The 22356-nt window shown below is 42.7% G+C and overlaps 4 protein-coding genes across 6 annotated transcripts; 2 read left to right on the forward strand and 2 right to left on the reverse strand.

Moving 5' to 3' along the window:
* The first annotated feature begins 750 nt into the window (after positions 1-750).
* klhl41a (kelch-like family member 41a) lies at positions 751-3976 on the forward strand. The gene is made up of 6 exons (XM_047601364.1): positions 751-1906; positions 2567-2724; positions 2811-2918; positions 2999-3184; positions 3480-3626; positions 3745-3976. Exons 1-6 carry the CDS (start codon positions 824-826, stop codon positions 3854-3856), a joined length of 1794 nt encoding a protein of 597 aa, XP_047457320.1. The 5' UTR covers positions 751-823; the 3' UTR covers positions 3857-3976.
* Positions 3977-4146: 170 nt separating this feature from the next.
* Positions 4147-10550, reverse strand: fastkd1 (FAST kinase domains 1). Of its 3 annotated transcripts, none has more exons than XM_047601361.1 (14): positions 10468-10550; positions 9602-10078; positions 9444-9512; positions 8665-9189; positions 8454-8564; positions 7376-7507; positions 6804-7287; positions 6605-6719; positions 6395-6523; positions 5476-5607; positions 5253-5366; positions 4765-4909; positions 4555-4669; positions 4147-4459 (listed from the first exon to the last, which is right to left on the reverse strand). In XM_047601361.1, the coding sequence occupies exons 2-14, from the start codon at positions 9937-9939 to the stop codon at positions 4376-4378; spliced, it is 2493 nt and encodes an 830-aa protein (XP_047457317.1). In that variant the 5' UTR covers positions 9940-10078; positions 10468-10550; the 3' UTR covers positions 4147-4375. The 3 variants fall into 3 exon arrangements, with proteins under 3 accessions (XP_047457317.1, XP_047457318.1, XP_047457316.1); XM_047601362.1 differs by lacking the exon at positions 10468-10550 and adding an exon at positions 10221-10453; XM_047601360.1 differs by lacking the exon at positions 10468-10550 and adding an exon at positions 10208-10453 and having other exon boundaries at positions 9602-9946.
* Positions 10551-10940: 390 nt separating this feature from the next.
* Positions 10941-17108, forward strand: ppig (peptidylprolyl isomerase G (cyclophilin G)). Its single transcript, XM_047601385.1, has 13 exons — positions 10941-11058; positions 11562-11637; positions 12206-12280; positions 12357-12464; positions 12571-12615; positions 12704-12791; positions 12914-12943; positions 13043-13182; positions 13271-13448; positions 13532-13717; positions 13806-13896; positions 14034-14173; positions 15124-17108. Exons 2-13 carry the CDS (start codon positions 11577-11579, stop codon positions 16070-16072), a joined length of 2091 nt encoding a protein of 696 aa, XP_047457341.1. The 5' UTR covers positions 10941-11058; positions 11562-11576; the 3' UTR covers positions 16073-17108.
* Positions 16975-20940, reverse strand: cfap210 (cilia and flagella associated protein 210). Its single transcript, XM_047601387.1, has 9 exons — positions 20760-20940; positions 20140-20336; positions 19836-20009; positions 19554-19759; positions 19300-19456; positions 19089-19228; positions 18790-18982; positions 18536-18700; positions 16975-18446 (listed from the first exon to the last, which is right to left on the reverse strand). The coding sequence occupies exons 1-9, from the start codon at positions 20806-20808 to the stop codon at positions 18093-18095; spliced, it is 1635 nt and encodes a 544-aa protein (XP_047457343.1). The 5' UTR covers positions 20809-20940; the 3' UTR covers positions 16975-18092.
* Between the last annotated feature and the right edge of the window lie 1416 nt (positions 20941-22356).

Below are 22356 nucleotides of genomic sequence, written 5' to 3' on the forward strand. Positions count from 1 at the left end.
ACCTACTACCATTTTAAAAAATTAAACCAGTGATTGTAAACTGTCTTGTTTCTAATGTTCAGGAAATCTGGATTTTCCCTCTAAACTTTTCAAATCATCCAATATTATTAAAAATAATATTCAAAGACTAGAGAAAAAGTCCAACTCTGTGTATTAGAACGTCTCATTTTATGTAACATATACACGATATCAGTCAGAGCGACAAAACCAGTGGCTTCCACCACTGTCTGGTTTGTTCTTTATCTCACTGACAAGTCATTAGTACCGTACGTGGAAGGAACTCTGTGAGCTCAGGCTAAATACAAACATGCACAACTACTTTAGAAGTGTTAAAAGAGGACAAACTGTCATCTCCCGTGGCAGCACCTGTTAGGTGGACGTCACACTTTGTGGGGAAGTAGTCATTACTATCAGCAAATCGTGACTCACCCCTGTTTCCCTGTACAGCTGTAGTAGACGTCAGCCATAAACACCTATAGCACTGGAACAAATAGATACATTGTGTGTCTGCTTTTCCCTGTGAAATCTTTTTATTTCGTCTGATCGATGAGACGAGAGTAAATCAAACGAAAGGATCACATGTTTCCTCTGTAGTGGTTCAACAACAATGTTGGTGCTGGTCTCTGAGGTGACAAAGCTCCACAGTTGTTTTTACTCTATGACAGCTGTGTGAGCTCTCTGACTTGGCCAAGCTGAATTCTTCTCAGATGGGGTGTTTGGTTATATTTAGAAGGGCACAGTTATATTGAAGTGGCTTCAGACCTGACCGCCTATAGTCGTCTGACAGTCGCTCGTGAACGGCCCCACTTCCTGTCCTAGAAGAATGGATCCTCAAGGCTTGAGGGAAGACCTCCGTCTGTTTCAGAGCACTCTGCTGCAGGATGGACTCAAAGAGCTCCTGAATGAGAACAAGCTCATTGACTGTAGCCTGAAAGTGGGAGACAGGAGCATCCCCTGCCACCAGCTCATCCTGGCTGCGTGCAGTCCTTATTTCCGGGAGCTCTTCTTCTCGGAGGAGGGCAAGGAGGCAGAAAGGAAGGAGGTTGTCCTGGAGAACCTCGACGCCAACATCCTGGAGGCGATCGTGAATTACATGTACTCGGCGGAGATCGACATCAACGAGAACAACGTGCAGGATGTTTTGGCTGTTGCCAATCGCTTCCAGATCCCTTCCGTGTTCACAGTGTGTGTGAATTATCTCCAGAAGAACATCTCCAAGAAAAGCTGCCTCGCCATCTACAGGCTGGGACTGATGCTGAACTGCGCCAGGTTGGCGATAGCAGCTCGAGATTATATCGCGGATCGCTTCGAGACCGTAGCCAAGGACGAGGATTTCCTGGAGCTCGCTCCCCCCGAGCTCTTCGCTATCATTGGGGCGGACGCGTTGAACGTGGAGAAAGAAGAGGACGTGTTTGAGGCTCTCATGAGGTGGATCAGAAAAGACAAAGACAAGCGCTTAAAATCCCTGGACGAGGCCTTCGACTTCATTCGTTTCCGTTTGCTCCCGGAGAAGTACTTCAAGGATAAAGTGGAGAAGGACGACCTCATTAAGGCCGACCCTGAGCTGCTCAAGAAAATCAAAGTCATCAAGGAAGCGTTTGCGGGGAAACTGCCAGAGAAGAAAAAGGCTGACAAGGACGGAGAGGAGGAGGACACGCTGCCTGGTTACCTGAATGACACCCGCAGATACGGCATGTTTGCCAAAGACATGCTGCTGATGATTAACGACACCGCTGCCGTGGCCTATGACGGCCAGGAGAACGAGTGCTTCCTCGCATCGATGGCGGAGCAGATCCCCCGAAACCACGTGAGCCTGACCTCAAAGAAGAACAATACGTACGTGTTGGGAGGACTGTTTGTAGATGAAGAGGACAAAGAAACCCCTCTGCAATGTTACTTCTACCAGGTAGAACTTATTTGACTTATTGTGTGGCAGCAAAAAAAGTGAAAGGCTTGGCTTAGATCAGGGTCTTCAATGTTTTTCAGGCCCTACCTACTATATGTATTTTATATTAAACTCGGCCTAGTGCTGTTTATACATTATTATTATCATTTTGCATTGAGTGTTAAGCTATCCCTTATCCCTTTACTTAAATATGTTGGATTCATGCTCATGTGTGTTTAACCTCCTGAGACCTGCCGTCCTCATACGGGGAAATTATGTTTTAGGTTTGTGGCAGCTTATTCTGCTTCATTTAGACCTGATGTCTTCATAAGGAGACACGTGTCTCGTTAGCGAAGGGTCAATATAGTTGTTTATTTATGCTTATAAACTTTTCTAATTTGATATGGCATGCAAATTTTGAGAACACTGGGGATTCATTGTGTCCAGTTTTGTATTTTGGTACACAAGGGGGAATCAAATTGTAATATACACTGAAATAATCCCAGTGTCCACATAATTTCCTTTTAAAAAACACTTCCAGTTCAAAGATTATGCTTATTAATTTTTATTCCTCTTAGGTCCTACTAATCCCAAATACCAAAAGAAAGACATTAAGATGTATTCCAAACAAATGCTCATGGCTTCGATTTTAAAAAACACATCCTAAAACATTGCTTTCAGCTGGACAGTCTAGCCTCTGAGTGGATTGCTCTGCCACCCATGCCCTCTCCGAGGTGTCTCTTCGGTATGGGTGAATATGAAAACCTAATCTTTGCTGTGGCGGGAAAAGATCTACAGTCTAATGAGTCGCATGACACTGTCATGTGCTATGACACTGAGTAAGTCCCATAACATCTGAATGCTCATCCAACCTGTTCTCAAAGCAGCTTTAAAAGAAATATTCAACCTTTATCTGCCCCTTTAGAAAAATGAAGTGGACAGAAACAAAGAAGCTGCCCTTAAAGATCCACGGCCACTGTGTGGTCTCAGACAACGGCCTGGTGTACTGCATCGGAGGAAAAACAGATGACAAGTAAGACCGCGATGGCAAAACATATCAATAAGGAAATCAAATATGGTTTTTAATACTTTCTTTCTTTCTTCGTCCTAAAGTAAAACAACCAATAAGATGTTCGCATACAACCACAAGAGGTCAGAGTGGAAGGAGGTGGCCTCCATGAAGACATCCAGGTCCATGTTTGGGGCAGTTATCTACAAAGGGAGGATTATTGTTGCTGGCGGAGTCAATGAGGAGGGACTGACAGCAGCGTGTGAAGCCTATGACTTCGGAACCAACAAGTATGTGCTGGCGTTTTTAAATCTTTGGAAAGTTTTCGACCATATCTGAGATTTTCTTACATACAAAAGATGATATTCTATCAAATCTTTTGCGTTATTATAATATTTTACATTTAAAGTCATTTTACCATGAGTTTCAGTTGAATATTTATTATTACCATATTACCTATAAAGCAGGCTCCTCTACTTTTTTGTCTGGCACCGCCCCTTCTCACAGATCAAGGTTTAGTGCGTTTTTTATTTCATCTTACATACTTTAGCTTGACAATAACAACTGAATGAAACGTGTTTGCAGGTGGTCCCCATTTACAGAGTTCCCCCAGGAGAGGAGTTCAATCAACCTGGTGAGCAGCGGGGGGCTGCTGTACGCCATAGGAGGCTTTGCCATGGTGGAGAACGAGAACAAAGAGTGCACGCCCAACGAATTCATCGACATCTGGCAGTACGTTTCCATTTCTGATACGCGTTTTAGTTTATGTGGCACACACTCACATTTTGTTAATACTGCATGCGTGAGTATATTTATTTTTCATGTACTTTTTTTTTTTTTTTTAAACCAGGTATGAAGATGATAAGAAACAGTGGACTGGGATGATCAAAGAGATGCGTTACGCAGCTGGAGCGTCCTGCGTCTCGATGCGCCTGAACGCAGCCAAGATGCCCAAACTGTAGCAGGTTGCTGCTCTATAGAGAATATTAGATACATGTTCTTATATCATTATAACATTTCAGACACATTTCCTTTCTCAACTCTGTTGGGTTCTAGTTTTAATAAATTGTATTACGACTTCATTTTTTTCTTACAAGGACTGTATCTATTCGACATCATACGTGTTTTTAAAAGAGAAATATATGAGAAACTTGGCTACTGGTGTTAAAAAGCTCCACAATCTATATCACATCTTTTTTTTGCAAATGTCAAATAAAAGTAATATCCTATTTACGTCAATCATGTACAAAACTCAAAGCTTTCCATTTTATTTTTTAAAATATTTGATACAAAAGCACAATATACAGTCCCATTTAATGAGGTATATTTGGAAAAATAAGGAGCACTTTCTGTATGTCAACATACAGCAAATAAAAGCTGTGTTTCAGTTATTTTGACTAAAAAAGTCAAAAGCAGGCCAGGGCCCCGATGAATGTAACATTTCTTTCACTGTTTTATAAATAAAGGCTTCCAGATGAAGCCTAATTAAATATTTTATTCTTTAAATATTCCTTCCAGGCGTCGTGTGTCGACAGCTCCATGGAGTTCCATTCAAAGTGAGGGATCTGTAAAGAAAAACAGACACAACAAATTTCCCGCGTTACGTCTTTTACGTTTCAACATCCAGTGCCAAATGTTAAACGGACGATTGTTTCCTCACCTGAACAATACGATATCCCAGAATTTCCAGGTGTCTCTTTCTAATCAAGGCTTCTCCTTTCATATGATGAGACATTTTGCAGAAGGACTTTGAATCAAGGAAGTCCACAGCAACGCTGAGGGAAAAAACAAGAAAAGAAAACCTCCATGTCACACGTTCCTGGGCGATTCATTTTAAAGATTGGGGCTGTGTATCTGTAAATATGCCCACCGCTGAGCTCCGGGAGGCAGCTCATCCCTTCTGCGTTCCGGCGAGCTCGTATCCCAGAGAACCGTTCCCGTGTCTGAGATCTGCAGGGTGCTCGGCTCAGTGTAAGGCAGCGGTTGCAGGTTTTTGTCTAGTTTGCATTCAAAGTCTGAAACAACAAAAGCCGAAGTGGTTCATTAAAAAAAATAAAAAATGCAAATGATTCTCTCTGCAAAGGCTTTTTTGGAGCATCAGAGTGCACAGACTAGATCAGTCAAAACAATCAAGTAATAAGACGAAGAGTTTTATCTGAAATAAAATAATTAATCACTAAATCAGTCTGGCGTTTTAAGAGCAGATAAACTGAGATTGATGGTTGCTCCTTCAGTGCCAAGAACATCACTCATCAACTAGTTGTTTGAGGATAAAATGCAAAATTTAAAATAACAGCAATATAGTGTGGCTGTATAAACTGATTTCACACAACAGAAAACATGAGACTATTTACTCACCTACGGTGTAATGATATGGAGTCACAACTGCTAATTGGACAAAGTTAATACCGCCAAGAACTTCTCCCAGCATTTTGTGGATTTGCTGTTGTATAGGACTGATGTTGCCATTCCCTAAAAATAAATAAATAAACAAACATATAGTTAGTACTATTTCAAACTTAATTCCAAATTCAAATCCCAGCCAGCACCAGTAAAAACATATCTCAGTGAATGCTCTTACCTCTTCTCTGCAGCTGCTGGCAGTAGCGCTCGTGAAACCACGGCACCTGGTACTCAGGACACTCGAGACACACGGCGCGATTCAGCTCCATGAGGCGCAGCCGCGTCCGCATGTTGAGGGCATCGGGTAGAGCTGGGAGAAATGTGCATTCAAGTATTTGATGATTTCATGACATGTCACTTCAATCTAAAACAGAACGGATCGCTGAAAGCAAGCGTTTTATTTATTTATTTATTTAAATTACCGTAACTCACGATGGTTTGCGCTATTAACAAAATCTGGCCACTGAAATCTCACTCATTTCAATAAGTTCACAAGATCTCACGCCACACATGACACCTCTCACGCCGAAAAAAAAAGATAAAATTCGCCACATATACACTTCAAAAGAGAGTAGTAATCTATGAATAGATGAGGCGAAGGCAGCCCGCTCTGCTTCAATCAGCGACCAATCAGCCAATCAGAAAATAGTGTTTATCGTTGCCAGGTGAAATAGGAGCGCCTTAACCACGCCTTCTACAAATGCGCGAAAATGCGCACTCCTCAAAGAAGAACTGGAAGTGATGTGGTAATCACTTAATTTATTATTATTGTCACTTATTTTATTTTTTTTAATAGTTGCTTATTACAGTCTAGGAACTACGAAGGATACTTTCTTATGAATCATGGTAGGTAATCCCCCCAGTAAAAAAAAAAAAAAAAAAAAAAAAAAAGAATGAATTCGAAGCTTAATTCAAAATTTGAGTGCCCTGACAAAATTCAGATTGTGGCTGAACACTGGGAAGTTGTGACTTTATCTGGAAAACCTTCATGACATGACTCAAGGCAGCTTTTACCTTCCCAGTGTTCAGCCACTCTTTAAATTTTGTCCGCGGGCAAATGATTAAGTCCTAAAAGGTTAAACGAATCCGGGACTTACTTTCTAGTTGGGAATCCAGCTTTCCCAGAAAGCCTATACTGAAGATTTCTCTGATTAATCCCTCAGGAAAACGGTCGGCTATAGCCAAGGCGTACCCCAAGAGGACTAGCAGATGTGGGTCGAAGGAGCCTAGAAGAGCATTAATAAAAAGGTGTAAGCTTATAATAATAATAATAAGGTAAAGAAGTCCATTAGTGACTATTTACTTACTCATATGAGGAGTGAACCGCTTAATACAGGCATCGTACAGCTCGTCTGCCTGTATGGGTTCGTAGTTCAGGACAGAAAAGGCTAGCAGGGTGGCGTACGTTGCCGAGTAGTGAATCTTAAAAAGGAGAGAGGAAAATAACAGTCGTTATTGGCGTAGTTGTTACAGACGTAGCACGTTGATGGTCTCTTATTAAAGCACCTTGTCAATGTTTTCGATGGTCACGCTGGCGATTCTGTCCATCACAGGAGGGCACAGATAATTGGTCCTGGTCAGGAAGAAGGCCAGCTCAGGGACTCCAGTCCAGTGTATCTGGTCGATCATCCTCTGCAGCGTGACCATGGTCTCCTCGAGCAGCATTTCCTCAAACCACTCCCCGGAGAGGTACTTGAGCTCCTCCATCAGCAGGTCCAGCCGGTCAGCCGTTTGCAGCCTCTCGTGGCCGCAGCGGTTCATTGTCTGCAGCAGGTGCACGCACTTGGTGTGGGTGCTGTGGTGGTGGGACGGGCTGTGCCGCATCCACTTGGAGATGGTGCTGGAAATGGTGCTGAGCTCGGTGAGGCTGCACTGCTCCACCACCGCGTTCACCCGCACGAAACATTCGTCGAGTCTCGGGGAAGGCAGCGTGGACAGCACGCGGGTCAGCATGGTCACCTCGTGGGGGGTGAAACTGCGCTGCAAGAAGCTGCGAGATACAACGCGTTGTCAGTTCTGCGGTTTTATACGATCGAGCGGCAAAAGGAACAATTCCTTTCCAAAAAAAAAACACTTACTCGATCAAAACGGTTCTCAGTTTGGCGAAGAATGCGGGGTTTTGACAGTGCAACATGAAAAGGGCTTGAGTGACTTTGGCCACCTCCACCGACTTGTAGATATGAAGATTCCTTTCGATTACCGATGCAATTCTGGAGAAAAGTTTCATTTCAATAGATCAGCGTACCATCAGACGTTTACATACATAAAAGCAGAAAAGTCATACAGCACTAAGATTGGGGGTGATGTAAATGCAACTGTGGAGATTCTCAGTCATTCAGGTCACGGTATGTCCAAAAAAAAGTCTTTGGAGTCTTTTGACTACAGTCTACTATTGGTTCATAACTGGGTGTAGACGCCTCACTCACATCTGTGAACTATATGCTGACGCTGGCCTTCCTTCTTTGAAACGTAAGACGATTCACTCACTGGATGACTGTGATCTATAAGACTTTCCTTGATTTGGTTCCGGGATATTTACTAGATCTAATGACATTTTGCACCCAGCTGCTCCTCATGTTTGGACCGAATTCGTAAAAAAAGCTTCAATTTCTCCACCCCCACTGCTTAATACCTCTCAGTCTGAACAGAACATGTGTTCTGGGCCTTTCGCTCTATCCTAAAAGATCGACAGCGGGAATCCATTCAGCAGTGCCTGCGTTTTTAATTTGCTACTGAAGTCGTCACTCCCGCATTTTATCTGCTTTTTGTGATTGATGTTATTTTTCTGCGGACGTGTGCTGTTGCCTTCCAGGTCACCCTTGTGAAAGAGGTTAAGAAGAGGTGAAAGAAAAAAAAAAAAAACAAAGCTAAGGGAAGCTGGACATGTTTCCTTAAGACGTTTCACCACTCATCCAAGTAGCTTCTTCAAACCTTAATGAGTGGTGGAGAGTATAGGTTTTAGAAAAATCACTTCCATGACATGTGAGTGGAGGAATCACTTTTAATTTCCTTTACTTCCCTCAGTGTTCCCTTTGTTCCCAGCTGTTTGTTTTTGGGAAAATTCACATTTGACTTTTAAATGTAACCTGAATGAATGGACATAAATCTAACCTATTTGTTGATTAAGCTGATTTTACTCAGTATATTGGGACTCACTTGTTCAGCAATTTGAGGTTCCTGCTCTGAACCTCCTCCAGCGCTTCGGCCATAGCCAGAGCCTGTTGTCCATTGAGCTCATCTGCCATCAGGAGGGCAGTGTTCTCTAACCTGAAAGGAATGAAACAACATTGCATACAAGTGGGACACAAAGAGTGCTGTAAATGCAGATGTCCACTCCCCGAATCAGTCACCTGGTAACAATACACACCTTGCTCTGATCTCCGGGCTGGCCATGGGAATGAGAGCAACGAACAGTTTGGTGAAGGAGAAACGATCCGTGTTCGAGTCAATCAGCTCAATGAGTTTCTGTTTAGCAGCCAGCCTGAAGTTGCAGTTGTTGAACTGCAGGGACTGATACATGTTCAGGATCATGCAGATATTCTCTGCATCCATCCTGTGAATGTTGCGCAAGAAGGCCTCGTTGCACTTCTCCAGCAGAGGCCTGTGAACGCACTTAATGTTGCGGAGGAACAGCACCATCCTTCGTGGGATGCTGTAAGAGGAGGGTTCTATTTTGTCCAGGAGGTGCTCCGCTCTGGCGATGACGGCATCGCGCAGTCGGGTGGACAACAAGTCGGACACGCACAACATCAGAGACGTTAGGACCCTGGCTTCATCGATAGACGACAACCTCTCATCCAAGATGCTGGTGATGTGGCCCATCAGAGGACTGTGGTATAGATACTGATCACTTAAACAGACAGCAAACTTGGATAGAGATTTCAGAGGTAACCTTAAAAAAAAAAAAAAAAAAAAAAAGTCACGTTTGAGCAAACTCTTGTTAATTTCCAGAACAGAAGGAAACGTTTTAATACAGATTTAACTTTATGTTTGTATTTTTTAAGCAAATAGACCAAACACATGCTGACTCCAGATGTTGGTTAGGTCTGTATTTAGTTGACATGACACCTGAAGGTATGTCCTAATATTCAAATGTTTTATCAGCAAAATTATAGTGACCTTGACTTGATAGAAATGTGATCATACCTGTCAACTCTTAGCCATGCTTCTGAAACCAGCTGCTGAACAAGTGAGTCATGAGGCTCCACATTCATCCTACAAAAGAGCAGTAACACAGTGCGACACCATTACACTTTTATAACTCAAATACACAGTCATTAAACTGATTGTGTCCTTTAATGTACCTGAGGAAAATGTAGAGCATGTCAGCCAACATGAAATCATCCATAAGAGCAATTTTGTTTTCCGCCAAAACCCGAAGGGTCAGGAACTGCGCGTGACCCTTGGTGTGGTCGACAGTCCTCAGCAGTTGAGGTTTCTCCTTCTGAAAATCCCACAGCTTCCCCACGGCACAGCTCACGTGCTGCACAGTGAGCTTGGCTCTGTTCTTGCCCACCACATCGAACACTTGGTCTTCAACGGTGCAAGCTTGCAGCCGCTCCAGGACCTGATCTGTATTTGTTGTCCCAAAATGGAGCAGCCTGCGGAGGCATGAATTCACACTCCTGAAGCGAAACATCATCACAGACCTGCTGGGCTCAGGTTAAGTATGCAGTCAGGTCTTCATTTTACTAGTGTCCACCCACAACCTCACTGTCATCTCGCTGGACGAGCCAGCTGGGATCACAACCACAAACTTAGTGCTGGGGTAGTAGGTACTCCTTTGGAAGAAAAACACACAAATTAAAAACACGTGAAATCAAATGAAAGCCTTGGACACTGTGATCGTAATATATCTAATTATAAATGATCAAAAGCACCGCATGACGGTGAACCCAGCTCAGTGTGACATGCTGACCTCACCCCCACAGAAAAAGAAACAGCCCCATTCAGAATTAGCGCTGTGCTAAAGTTACCGGCGGCTAAGTACAATTTGCTAACGCGGTCTTCACGTGGAAACAGAAACAACCACCTAACGTGTCCGACAACCACGGAGTAACCCTGCTAGCTGCATTCTTGGACATGTTTCCGCATGTTATAGAAATACATCCGCTCTACATCTCACAGAAATGCGATACAGACATTAAAATGTGTTCAAAGTCAACATTACCTAGCATGTGTGCTACAAATATCCACTTCCGTAGCCCGTGACATAACAAGCGTGTTCACCGTTGCCTGGGCTTTGCCTTTCAGGCAGTAAACCATGCAGGGCATCGGAGTTCAGGTTAACCCCTTTATAGGGCACTCATTAAAATAATTGGCAGTTCTTAAATTTCAAAACTAGAAGACATCAGAAACCTAGTTTACTTTTGTGATTTTTTTAATTTAATTGAGAAAATCAAGATGAATGAATTTACCGTACATGGACCTAGCAGACCACAATTGACTCTGATTTGACCCACTGACTGTATCTACTACTGTTTCTAATATAGTACAACAATACATTTCACTGCTTATTGCAGCCTACTATGTATAACTGCATGTGACTTTATCTTTTGCTTGTTGTATTCGTGCAGGCAGAGGCAGCGCTGTACCTTGCAGGCTAAGCTCGGGGCACACTTGGCCCACACGTCGCCTCTGGAAACACGTCCGTGAGGCGCCATCTTTAGAAAACACTGAGCTCACCACTGAATGAAACAACTTCGTTTCCGTCGTTTGTGAGCGCTGCTAAGTGCACGGAGTGATACCCTCGGTTCTGCAGGTAATGCGGTCGCACATTTTCATCGTATATATCATCGTATATCCGCGGTAATTGTGTCCACGCGAAGGGGTTCAAGTTAGGTGTAAAAATAAATCCCTCTACATCACGGCGGCTAACGTTGGGTGACTGTGCTAATGCTAACACCGCCAGGCCGACCTTTAAATAAATACAGTGGGTGGCCGTGTGTATGCGTGGACGTTAAACTCTACATCAGTGAGCGGGTAAACGTGGATGCATGTGTTTTTTTAATCAGATGAACGTATTCTATCGCAACAAGTTGTGCGAGACTAAACGCGTGGCTAGTTAGCTAAGGCTAGCCGGTAATCCAGATGTGGTCGCAGCGTTAACTCATTCATCGGCGTTTACTTTGAGACCAGCGGGTCTTTCTGCTGACGTGACCATCCAAATATGTGCTAATGAGCCGGTTTGTAGAGATAAACCAAACATCGGTCCTTCTGTTATTGATTATAGCGGTGGCTTATCATTGTGTTTGTTACCTTCAGGTGTTTGATCAGATCATGGGGATCAAGGTTCAGCGTCCTCGCTGCTTCCTTGACATCGGAATCAGTAATGTGCTTGGTAAGTGGGAGATGATGCATTTAATTTTATTTTTTTAGGATTTTTTTTTCCCCAGCTGATTAGGTAAACACTTCTTATAGTAATGCATCACACTCGCTGATGACAATGTTCAATGGTGTGTTTACCTTGTGGTTCGTTGTCATTTTCCACTTAAAGATTTGAATGGGATTCGCAAAAGATAGTCTACGTAAAGCAGTAGTGACACAGCACCACACACTGCAGATCACAAAGACCAGTCAAATACAACTTGTTTTTATATAGCACCTTTCTACCTATTGGTACTCAAAGCACTTTACAGTCACGGACACACCTACTCATTCACTCACACAAGCACACTCACATATACACACCAGTGTCACAAAATATGGGGGGTTCAGTGTGTTGCTCAAGGACACATTCGGGAAATCAACCTACTAAGCCACAAATAAAATATTCTAATCTTTATAAAAGTTTTGCTTTATCTGTGATCTGTATTAGTGTTAGTTGGGCCGTACCTAATACATGAGATACATGAATGCATGAGATTGAATACATATAATGATATTCTGACCCTGGTGTCTCCTCACAGTCGGCAGAGTTGTGGTGGAGTTGTTTGCAGACATCTGTCCCAAAACATGTGAAAACTTCAGGTGCCTCTGCACAGGTAAACATATTTTCTCTTTGACAAACATTGTTACCAGTTGCGACTCGGATTTGATGTTAATAATGATCTCATCCAGGTGAGAAAGGCATCGGAAAGGGCACTCAGAAACCCCTCCACTACAAAGGATGCCTCTTCCATCGAATTGTTAAAGACTTCATGATTCAAGGAGGAGACTTCAGTGAAGGTGAGTGCGTCCGCATGTTGCCCACCAGTTGCATCACACTGCTGTGAGTTTTTACCTGCTGATACTTGTTGAAGGTGACAAATGATTTGCGTTTTTGATGTTACAGGTAACGGAAGAGGAGGCGAATCCATCTATGGAGGCTTTTTTGAAGGTAAAGAAGCCACGGTCAGAGCTGTCAGTTTTTATCCAAACCGACGTTGGCTTCAAGGTGGCGGTACAATCTTATCCTTTCCCCCCAGATGAGAGCTTCGCTGTTAAACACAACAAGGAGTACCTGCTGTCTATGGCCAATCGGGGCAAGGATACAAACGGGTCGCAGTTTTTCATGTAAGCATTGTCTGTTAGCACATATGATTGGATTTGTGTATTAGTAGTTGTGTTACTACTTGTTCCTGAGCCTTACAAATTATTTTATGCCTTTTTTGGATCCGCCTGCGGTGACACTTCAGAACAACAAAACCTTCTCCACATCTCGACGGGTAAGTGCAGTTTGATTAGTTTTGAAATTTGAATTATTTGCAGCGTGCCCACTTCGCACAAGGCGTGATATACTTCAATGCCACTTTGTTTTTTTTCAGTGTCCATGTGGTTTTTGGTCACGTGATCTCCGGCCAAGAAGTAGTTCAAACCATGGAGAACCAGAAAACGGATCCTAATAGCCGACCCTACGCCGAGGTGAAAGTTTTGAACTGTGGCGAACTCGTGCCAAAATCTAAAGGTTTGTTTCTCCAAAGCATTTTCATCGTTTCCACGGTGACTTCTACATTTCGAACCGACTCCTTGTAACACTGCTTATAATTTTGCAGCGAAGAAAGGTGACAAAAAGAAAGAGCGAGCCTCGTCCAGCTCCAGCAGTAGCTCCAGCGACTCCGAGAGCTCCTCCAAGTCGTCCTCTGACTCTGAAGAGTCCGAAAAAGAATCCAAGAAGCAGAAGAAGAAGGCGAAAAAGCTAAAAAAGAAACAGACGAAGAAGGATAAGAAAAAGTACCTAATTCGTTCTTGTGTTTTCCTTTCTGCTGTGTAAACGGTGTCTGGTGCCTGGATTCTGAGCCTCAATTTTTCCACAGGTCAGAAGCTGAAAGTGCTGAAGAGAAAGAACAAGAAGAGTTGGTAACATCCACTGTACGTCCTGAGGAAATTCCACCCATCCCTGAGAACCGATTCCTCATGAGGAGAAGTCCTCAAGCTGCCCAGAAGCCAAAAGAAGAGGTTGAAAAGGATCAGAGGAATAAAGACGATCGACCAAGAGAGAGGTCAGTGTCTGGAAAAGCAGCAATTATGTCTCACATCCAAGTATAATGTGATTAGCTAATGTTAATATCTTGTGTTTTTTCTCCACAGTGCTGGAGCCGCATATAATTCTCAGACAACATTTCACAGGAGACTAGTGATGACTCGATCCGGCAGGAAAATAAAAGGCAGGGGTCCGAGGGTAGGTCCCCTTCAACTTGTTGTGTCCATTTTAGCACAATTCATACTATGACATTCATCATTGTTTTAAAAGAAAAAGTAAAATATGTAGTTCACTTGCGGTTTCATAGTGTTAATTGATGTGTTGCTCCCATTCAGAGATACCGGACTCCGTCACGGTCTCGTTCGAGGTCCAGAGATTGTTTTCGACGCAGTGAAACTCCTCCACACTGGCGTCAAGAGATGCAGCGTCAGAGGATGAGAGCAGTCAAAGGAGAGCGCTGGATCAAAGGCGACAAGTAAGAAAATAACAAATAGTTAAAACAAAACAACAGAAAGTATCATGGTATTTACTTGTTTTATTTTTTTCATGCATAATCACATTTTCACAACATTTTTCTACTGGTTGAGAGAGGAATTAATGCAGTAGATTCACTAAGGACGGGCTATTTTACTGTGATGATGAGTAAATATTGTAGAATAATCCCACACTAGTAGTAAAACTGGTTTGCATGACTCCATGTTAGTGCTGCCTGCTGATGTGGAAATCTAGGGACATTTACAGCTCGGAGACAAAACGAAAAAGAGAAAAAGTTCTCAAAATGAAATGCAGAAACAGGGACAATTATGGTTTCATTCATTTTGACGTATTTATTCATATTTAAACTGCCACGTCTGTTTTGTCAATAGCAGTGCAACCGACTACCGTAATAATTGTAGTCTGCGCGGAGTATTTTTTTCTCATTCATAAATAGTTAAAATTGGGGACATTTTCGGGGACAGTTTTAGCCAGAGGACAGGTCATCTAAAACAGGGACTGTCCCCAGAAATCAGGGATGTCAGGTCACACTAAAAAAACAAAAAAAAACTAAACAAACAACTGACATGGCACCTTTATTTATTTATTTTTTTTAGACTAGTATGCTGCTATATTAAAAATAATATCATAACGAAAAGAAATACCTGTATTCGGTATGAACCAGTATAACTTAAAGCCCTGTTGGAAACCGAACTACAGATTCAAAAAACAATAAATGCAATGCAAAAGACAATAGGATGAAGCTATGGGAACATTTTCATTTAGGCCTTAGCTTCATTTGAATATAAACTGGAAAACATTTACACGCCTTCATTGCATTTTACAATGATTTAGTGTTTCTCTTATAACGAATAAGATCTGGGAACTGAAAATATTCTGGTTACCATTTTATGTTAAGTCACCTTTTTATTTTTTCTTTCTTTATAACAGAAGTGAGATGAACGAGGATAAAGATGAAGCCCCAAGAAGAGAGAGACGCGCATCCAACACTAAACACGAACACACACCCGACGGTAAAAAAGACAAGAAGAGTCGCTCCCACAGATCTAAAAGCAAAGAAGAGAACGCTGGCGAAAAAGATGAGAAGCAGAGCAAACACAAGGCAAAGAAAAGGGACAAATCTCACAGCCGCAGCAAAAGCCGAGAGAAGAAGCGGTCCAAGAGCAGGGACAAGGGACACAAGCACAAAAGCGATGACAGAAGAGGTCGGTCCAGGAGCAAAGACAGAAATGCTAATAAGAAAGAGAAGGAGCCAGAACCTGATCACAGTAAAGACAAGATTAAGGCCCAGGAATCTGACAAAAAACAAAAAGAAGAAACGAAAGGAAGGAACGGCGAAAGAACTAGGACGAAGTCACAGAGCAAGGAAAGGGCGGCGTCAAAAGACGAGCGCAGGTCAAGCAGCAGAACCAGGGACAGGGGGAAGGATAAAGATGAGAAAAAGGACAGGGAGAGAGGCAGAGATCGCAGCAGGAGTCAGGAAAGACGACAAAACAGCGAGAGGGAGAATAGGAGGCGAGGATCGTCCAGGGACAGAGAACGCCGGACGAGAAGTCCAGACAGAAACAAGACTAGAGACTCCCACAGGGGCAGGCGGTCACGAAGTAAGAGCAGCAGGAGAGACCACAGCAGGGACCGGTCTTCCCACAGGAGAGACAGGGACAGAGACCGAGACGCTGGCAGCCAAAGGAGAAGACGTAGCACCAGTTCCGACAGCGACAGGGGAGAAAAGAGGAAGAGTCAAAGAAGTCCAGATTCCAAAAGAAGAGCTAAGAGCGCTTCCAAAGACAGAAGGAGCCCGGCCCGACCCAGACCAGATAGTACGAAGGGTAAAGAGAGGAATCGCTCCAGCTCCAGCTCCAGCTCCGACAGCGACTGAGCCTTCGCCACGTCCTGGTTTCATCGTACACGCGGCTCCGGCCTTCCTCATTCTCAACAACAACACAGTTCTGCCAAAGCTAACATGACACGCAAAAAAAAAAAAAACTAATTTCAGAACTAATTTACTACAGATGGGAGTGGACTTTTTGGGATTTCATTGAAAAGAATAACTAGATGTACAAAAGTAATCCCCTGACACCATCAGTTCCCCAAGACCGACTTAAGTAGTGTGTTATTATTGTTATTATTATATAGGTTTACTGGGTTTATCTGGTCTCTGCATGTACAGGTGTGTCTTTCTATTTTACCGAGACCATGGTTGAGATCAGAATGACCACAGACGACATAGTGAAGCTAAAATGGAGCAATGTGGAAGGATTATATGTGTTTTATAGCACAACCGCAGTGAAACGATAAGAAAATTAGTTTTTCTGATTTACTGTTTGCTAACGCCGCTCCCGTTACAAACGTTCTCGTCATGTTAGCTTTAGCTGAACTGTGAATGGAGACTGGATGAAGTGCATAACACAGTCGATGTGTAGCTGAGGCTGCGTTTAGAGAAAAGGACTTTTAATTGTTCGCGGTCATACGAGGCCAGATTGGGTACATTTCTTTTTTTTTCATTTTCCGATCATTTGGTTAATTATGTTTTGGCTTCACAAAATCTCTGATTTCACTTAATTTGTTTTTAAAAAAAGAAAAAGGAAAAAAAAAAGATTGTGCCGTCATCCCCACTCATCAGCGAGTTGTTCTCGGGAAGAGAAAGCTCGTAACGTCTTGCATGCCTGTTTCCGTCATTGTTTGAATAAGTACGAGTACACCCATGACTTCTCTTTTTACATCCACAAACCTTTACTGTAATCCAGTTTAACCTGTTCTCTTTTACTTTTTTTTTTTTTCTCTGAAAGTCGAGATGTCAGTGTCAGGCCGTAACTACGACATAAAAGCGGTTTGTATGAATTGTTTTGTGAACGTTGATCTTAAGAACTCAACTGGAGTGGAGTGAATAAAAAGTCACAAAAAGTCAAAAAAAATCACTTGTTTTTAATGCTCCGTTAGAAACACAATCACGATTCTTCCATTAGTCACAACCAAACACGCGTAAATAAACCATGACATTAGAAGGAAAGGTCACTGCACTGATTGGTTTAATTGATTCATTAACAGTTGATCAATGTTTCCCAGACGTACGTACATTTATCTGAGTCGTATTCTCTGCGTGAGGTAATCATGACTTTTATTGGGTCATTCATTTCCAGCAACAACATTAAAACATTCAAGTGGATTATTGACCATAAATCATGTACTTCTCAAATATTTTGTAGAACATCCTTGGAAAATCTTTAAGGTTGTGTCTGAAATCACTCTTATTTATTAGTGAAATATATATAGATCAGCCCTCAGTCAGGAGGAGAATTATCCATCAACATCACACTGACAAATCAGCCATAACATCCTTCCTGCTGTGAGGTAGCGATTCATTCATCTGCTTAAAATTAAAAACATGTTCAGTATTTTCTTTAAACCGTTTGATCGCTGATCCTGACATGTAGAGTCATCATCCCTTCTGTACACAATATACAGCTGTCGCCTTTCATTACAGTTTTTTGTGTTCAAATTTTATTTCAATTTATTTTTGGCTGACATGGACTGGCTGGAAACACTGAGCACTAACGGCTCCTGTTAAATAACCACTTGACTATTTAAGGCAGACTCGAGGAATCTTGAACGTATCCGTTTAGCGTGTTGTACGGACACAGTAGGAGCTTCAAACCTTTAAAGTATGTCGGCTCGTTTTCTTTAGAGACGACCAGAAACGAGGGACGCAAACAACAGCCGGCGACAGGCCCCAGACATGACGTCTGGAGGCTTAAATGTCACCAGCATGTCTCGTACTTGATTCTGCAGAAGTAACGATAATTCCTTTGTGAAATCCCAAAGGGCAGTGAGGGAGTGACTGCGAATATCTTTTATCAAAACACTTGGTATGTTTAAAAATCGTAGCCTGAGTAAAACTATTACCACGTGAATCCAAGCCGTCTCTTGGCATCCTGAAAGTCTACGGCCTCGTGAAGGTTTTTAATGTTCTCCGTGGCACCGGACATGAATTTGGTCATCTGAGCGCCAGTGGAGTCCTGAACCAGATAACTAGGCCTGACTCCGCTAAAAATGGGGCCGTTCCCTCCTCCGGCGCCTTCCCTCGCAGCTTTGCAGAGCGGAAACACATTTCGCTGGGCCTCCGCCGCCGCTCTGATGACGCTCTGTGAGTACTGTTGGAACCTGTTCTCCTCTTGAGCGATGAGTTCTGCGTTCTTTGCCTGGAACTCGCACTCGTCTCGTTTCAGCTGCTGAACCCTGGCGCTTTTCTCGGCCTGCGTTTGAGAGATGAAAGGGAAATGAATATTATATACGTATATTATACATATTTTTGAAATAACACAGTGAAGGTTGTCGACATTACCATCTGCGCAGCATTGAATTCCTTCAGTTTTCTTTCGTGTTCTCTGAGCTTCTGGGCCTTCAGTTGTTGTTTCTCTGTAAATATCCTGTCGGCCTCTTTCTTGGCCTCCAGCGTGTCTCTGGTGTTCTGCTTGGCCATTCGTTCCCTCTGCTCTTTTTCTCGTCTCTGGTGAAACAATGTGTGGGCAACAGGCGTGAAGACGACCCTTATTTATAGGCCGGAGGAAACGTACTAAAAGCCTCAGCTTGTCCTACCATGAATTCTCGATGTGCGGCGATCGACTTAATCATCGCAGCCTTCTTCTCCTCCTCCTCCCGCTGCTGTTGCGCCTGTTTTGCATCGCGTTCGGCCACGGCCCTGGCGATCCTCTGCGCCTCACTGACAGTTTGCTCCCGCTGCGAAGCTGACAGCTTGTTCATGATCCTGTCTCTGCGCATCTGAGCCTCTCTGAAGGAAATAAACCGAGCGTGAGTCAAGAAGCTACAAAAAAAAAGACTAGCAACCCTAACCCCTGACCCTGCTTGTTGATACTTGGTGAGTTCCTGGGTCTTGCCTGAAAAGCTCTTTCTCTTTTTCTTTCCGTAACTTGATCATTTTTTGTTTTGCGGAGAGGTAGAGTTTCCTGTGCTCTGCTTCGGCCTCCTCTTTCTGTGCGTCTGTTGCTCTGATGAGGTCTCTGTTGCTCAGGTGCTCCTGAAACCCACAGAATGTATCAGTGATACGTTTAAGTGCATGTTCATGATCTTTTGCAGTCAGGGCCGCACCAGATGAGCCTGCATGAGGTTTCTCTTCTGATTCGCTTGTCTTTCTGACTCCATCCTTTGCTCCCACATGTAGAGCTCTTGAAGCCGCTGGATTTCCTCTCCGTCTTTCTTTCTCTCCTGCTGCAGCTGCTTTCTCATGAGCTCATTTTCCTTTACTCTGAAGAAAATGAGTTGTATTCTTTCATTAGAATCAATGACCGATGAACCAATATAAGCAGATCACACAACAGCCTCTTTTTACAAACATTTCTTACTGTTTTTTCAGATCTTCTGCCAGAGCCTGTCTCCTTTGTTTCGTCTGCAGCGCTTTCTCCTGCTCCCGTCTCAACTCGTCTTCCTCCTTAGTCTTCACCGTATCCAGGTATCCTTTGTCCACGTCTTTAGTGGAACTCTTTGTCTTTTGCTTCAGCTCAGTCTGAGCCTCCCTCTCCTTCAGCACCTCTGTCAGGAGGAGCGCACGCTGTGCAAGCATAAATAATCATCCATTATTTCAAAGTGTAATGTAACGTGTACAATAATGCTGCGGCCATACTGACGTGCAATCCTTTGACCCGGTCCGTTTGATAATACAGCTGAGTTCTGGCTTTCTCGATGGCTTCTGTCTTCTTTTGCTCCCTGTATTTGGCTTCTTCTATATCAATCAGTTTTCGTTTCTCCTCCTCGATTTGCTCCCGAATCTTCCTTGCCTCTAGCTTCTTTTGCCTTTGACCCTGCGTCAGATGCAAACACGCGATACGTGAATCTCAAGCTTGTGTAATCAGCTCCCCGCGACCGAAAAAGGCACATCTGAAATTATTAAAGCAAATGAAATCTGGGAAGATATCTGCACAGGCAACTTACAGAGATGGTATTGGACCACAGTTTGACCACCTCTTGTGATTGCAGGTGCAGGGCTTCTCTCTGTTTAACTGCCTCTCTTATACTCTCCTTCTCTTTGTTGACCTGGCGCAGTTCATCTTGAATCCTTTGCCATTCAGCCTTCCTTAAGACAGTGACTTGTCGGAGGTCTGGTGGTTGACTTGTCCTAAAAGCTACCTCTGTTAAGAGACACATAGTACCTTTGAATTTAGCCACTACATCCAGGTCCCTTTTAAAGGAACTCTGAATATATATATATATATATATATATATATATATATATATTACTGACAAAATACTTTCAATTGTAAGTTAATTTTAAAAGCGGCCATAAAAAATGTAATGAAACATTCAGTGTTCCTACTGCAAACAATATTAAATAGAAGATTTTTTTTTTTTTACAGAAATTTATCTTGTATATTTATATATATTTATACATTTATACATGTGGTGGAATTTGTTCTCTAAATAAACTGCACTCAAACATTTTAACAGGGAACTGCTACAACATTATATGAAAGAAATTAACTGGATCTGACCACTATCATTAGACTTAACAGCTAGCTACACTGAGTTAGTGACCGCGTTTCCTTGGCTCTTACCACATCCACTGGATCCTTTCCGACGTCCGTGCTGAACCTCCGACTCCATTTATGTTCGGTATAGCCTCTACTAATTAAAGAATACGAACTGAACTGTTAAAAACTACAAATTTGCTGTAGTTAGCTAACGTTAGCCAGGAGACAAACAGATGAACTCCGCATTTGTTGCGCTGTATCCAGGCAACGGCGGCGCCAATCAGAAGCCTTCCCTCTGAATACCGGAAGCTGTGTGCTCCTAGTCATGGAGCTCGATTCACAAAAAATTAATTTTCCACTGTGTGTGCGACCATCTCTGGAAAAATAAATAAATACATAAAATAAAATTGCCACTTTTAAACGATATTTAAACATCAAGCATATTGTTTTCCTTTAATTTATAATTAAACTTCTATAAACTATCCTACGCTTGCACCTCATAATGTCTTCTGTAAAAAAGACGTGTAATTTTGTAGCCATCCCACCAGGATGTAAAAAGGGAACTCTCTGTCAGCAGCCAGAATATTAAGGATAACCACTGCAAAAGTTTAAACAGGTCCCATCACTAATTCATTCAAAGGTATGTTTCATATGGAAAAGAACCAGCTACATCATTTCTGTGCAGGTTTATTGTTAAACAACAATAAAATACTGAGCATGCAACTGCAATCTGGAGTCCCTGAATGTACTTTTCTTGATCAGATTAATCACATTCATGCTAATATATTTGAAAATGTGTCTGGCGACATGGGCCGCAGAAAAAAGGATACTAAGTGGACATGGTGTGTCACAGTGTGATCAAGTAATAAACCAGGGCCATTCTCAAGGTTGTGCTCCAACGAGCCTGTGTGCATTTTTTCCCCTTTGTTGCAATTCTTTTTCATTCTTCTTCTAATGGATGAAGGACGCTGTCCATTACAGGGAGTTGACAGGGAGTTTTAAAGAAATAATGACCCTACACACAAAAACACATTATGTGCATTTAAGTCTGGTACTAGAAAACAGATAGAGCCGTAGTCCTGGGACAGTTGTGTTAAATTACCGAGCCAACAGTGACATAAAGAGGCTGTCATGTGCTCTCTAATGAGTCAGGTGCTGAACAGCATCTGTTAAATTAGGAACTGCCTGACTTGACCTGCTGACACACGTTAACATGTCTAAAATAGCTATATTTTTTTTTTATTTCAATATCTTAATATGATGTGATACACTGACAATGAGGAGAGAGCCACTAAGAAATGAATTTATGGTTAAGGCTACCTTAAATGAAACCAAACAGAATATGAACAGCACTAAGAGCTGGATGAGGGAAATCCTTCATTCTGGTTGGAGGAGTGTAGGGAAGGCTCAAATAACAAGTAGAAAGTATGCCAGAACAACCTATACTGTCACATGGTCCATCACAGAATTAGTCTGTGAGTTAAGTCACTGAACCCTGGAGTTCAGTTAAATCCATCCATCGTTATGCAAAGGAAGGAGCGTGGCACGTAAATCTGTCCGTCCTCACAAACTGAGTGCAAGGAGGAGATTGGTGAGGGAGGCCACAAAGAAAGAAACTTATGTGAGACTCTGCACTCACCAACGGTTACACGGGTTCTTCGCCAGTCAGGCTTCATGGGAG

Source organism: Mugil cephalus, chromosome 12 (genome assembly GCF_022458985.1).
Source record: "Mugil cephalus isolate CIBA_MC_2020 chromosome 12, CIBA_Mcephalus_1.1, whole genome shotgun sequence".
In the NCBI taxonomy this organism is placed as follows: Eukaryota; Metazoa; Chordata; class Actinopteri; order Mugiliformes; family Mugilidae; genus Mugil; species Mugil cephalus.

Bases quoted from the DNA above. Each gene is read 5' to 3' on its own strand.
- ppig (XM_047601385.1), top strand. From the start codon at position 11,577: ATGGGGATCAAGGTTCAGCGTCCTCGCTGCTTCCTTGACATCGGAATC. The intron at 12,944-13,042 runs GTAAGTGCAGTT...GTTTTTTTTCAG, and splicing joins CCTTCTCCACATCTCGACGG to TGTCCATGTGGTTTTTGGTC. The intron at 13,897-14,033 runs GTAGGTCCCCTT...GCTCCCATTCAG, and splicing joins TAAAAGGCAGGGGTCCGAGG to AGATACCGGACTCCGTCACG.
- cfap210 (XM_047601387.1), bottom strand. From the start codon at position 20,808: ATGGAGTCGGAGGTTCAGCACGGACGTCGGAAAGGATCCAGTGGATGT. The intron at 19,457-19,553 runs GTAAGAAATGTT...CATTTTCTTCAG, and splicing joins GCAGAAGATCTGAAAAAACA to AGTAAAGGAAAATGAGCTCA. The intron at 18,447-18,535 runs GTAATGTCGACA...TCTCAAACGCAG, and splicing joins AATTCAATGCTGCGCAGATG to GCCGAGAAAAGCGCCAGGGT.
- klhl41a (XM_047601364.1), top strand. From the start codon at position 824: ATGGATCCTCAAGGCTTGAGGGAAGACCTCCGTCTGTTTCAGAGCACT. The intron at 2,725-2,810 runs GTAAGTCCCATA...CTGCCCCTTTAG, and splicing joins GTCATGTGCTATGACACTGA to AAAAATGAAGTGGACAGAAA. The intron at 3,185-3,479 runs GTATGTGCTGGC...ACGTGTTTGCAG, and splicing joins TATGACTTCGGAACCAACAA to GTGGTCCCCATTTACAGAGT.
- fastkd1 (XM_047601360.1), bottom strand. The intron at 9,190-9,443 runs GTATGATCACAT...TTTTTTTTTAAG, and splicing joins GCATGGCTAAGAGTTGACAG to GTTACCTCTGAAATCTCTAT. The intron at 6,524-6,604 runs GTAAGTAAATAG...ATGCTCTTCTAG, and splicing joins GCGGTTCACTCCTCATATGA to GCTCCTTCGACCCACATCTG.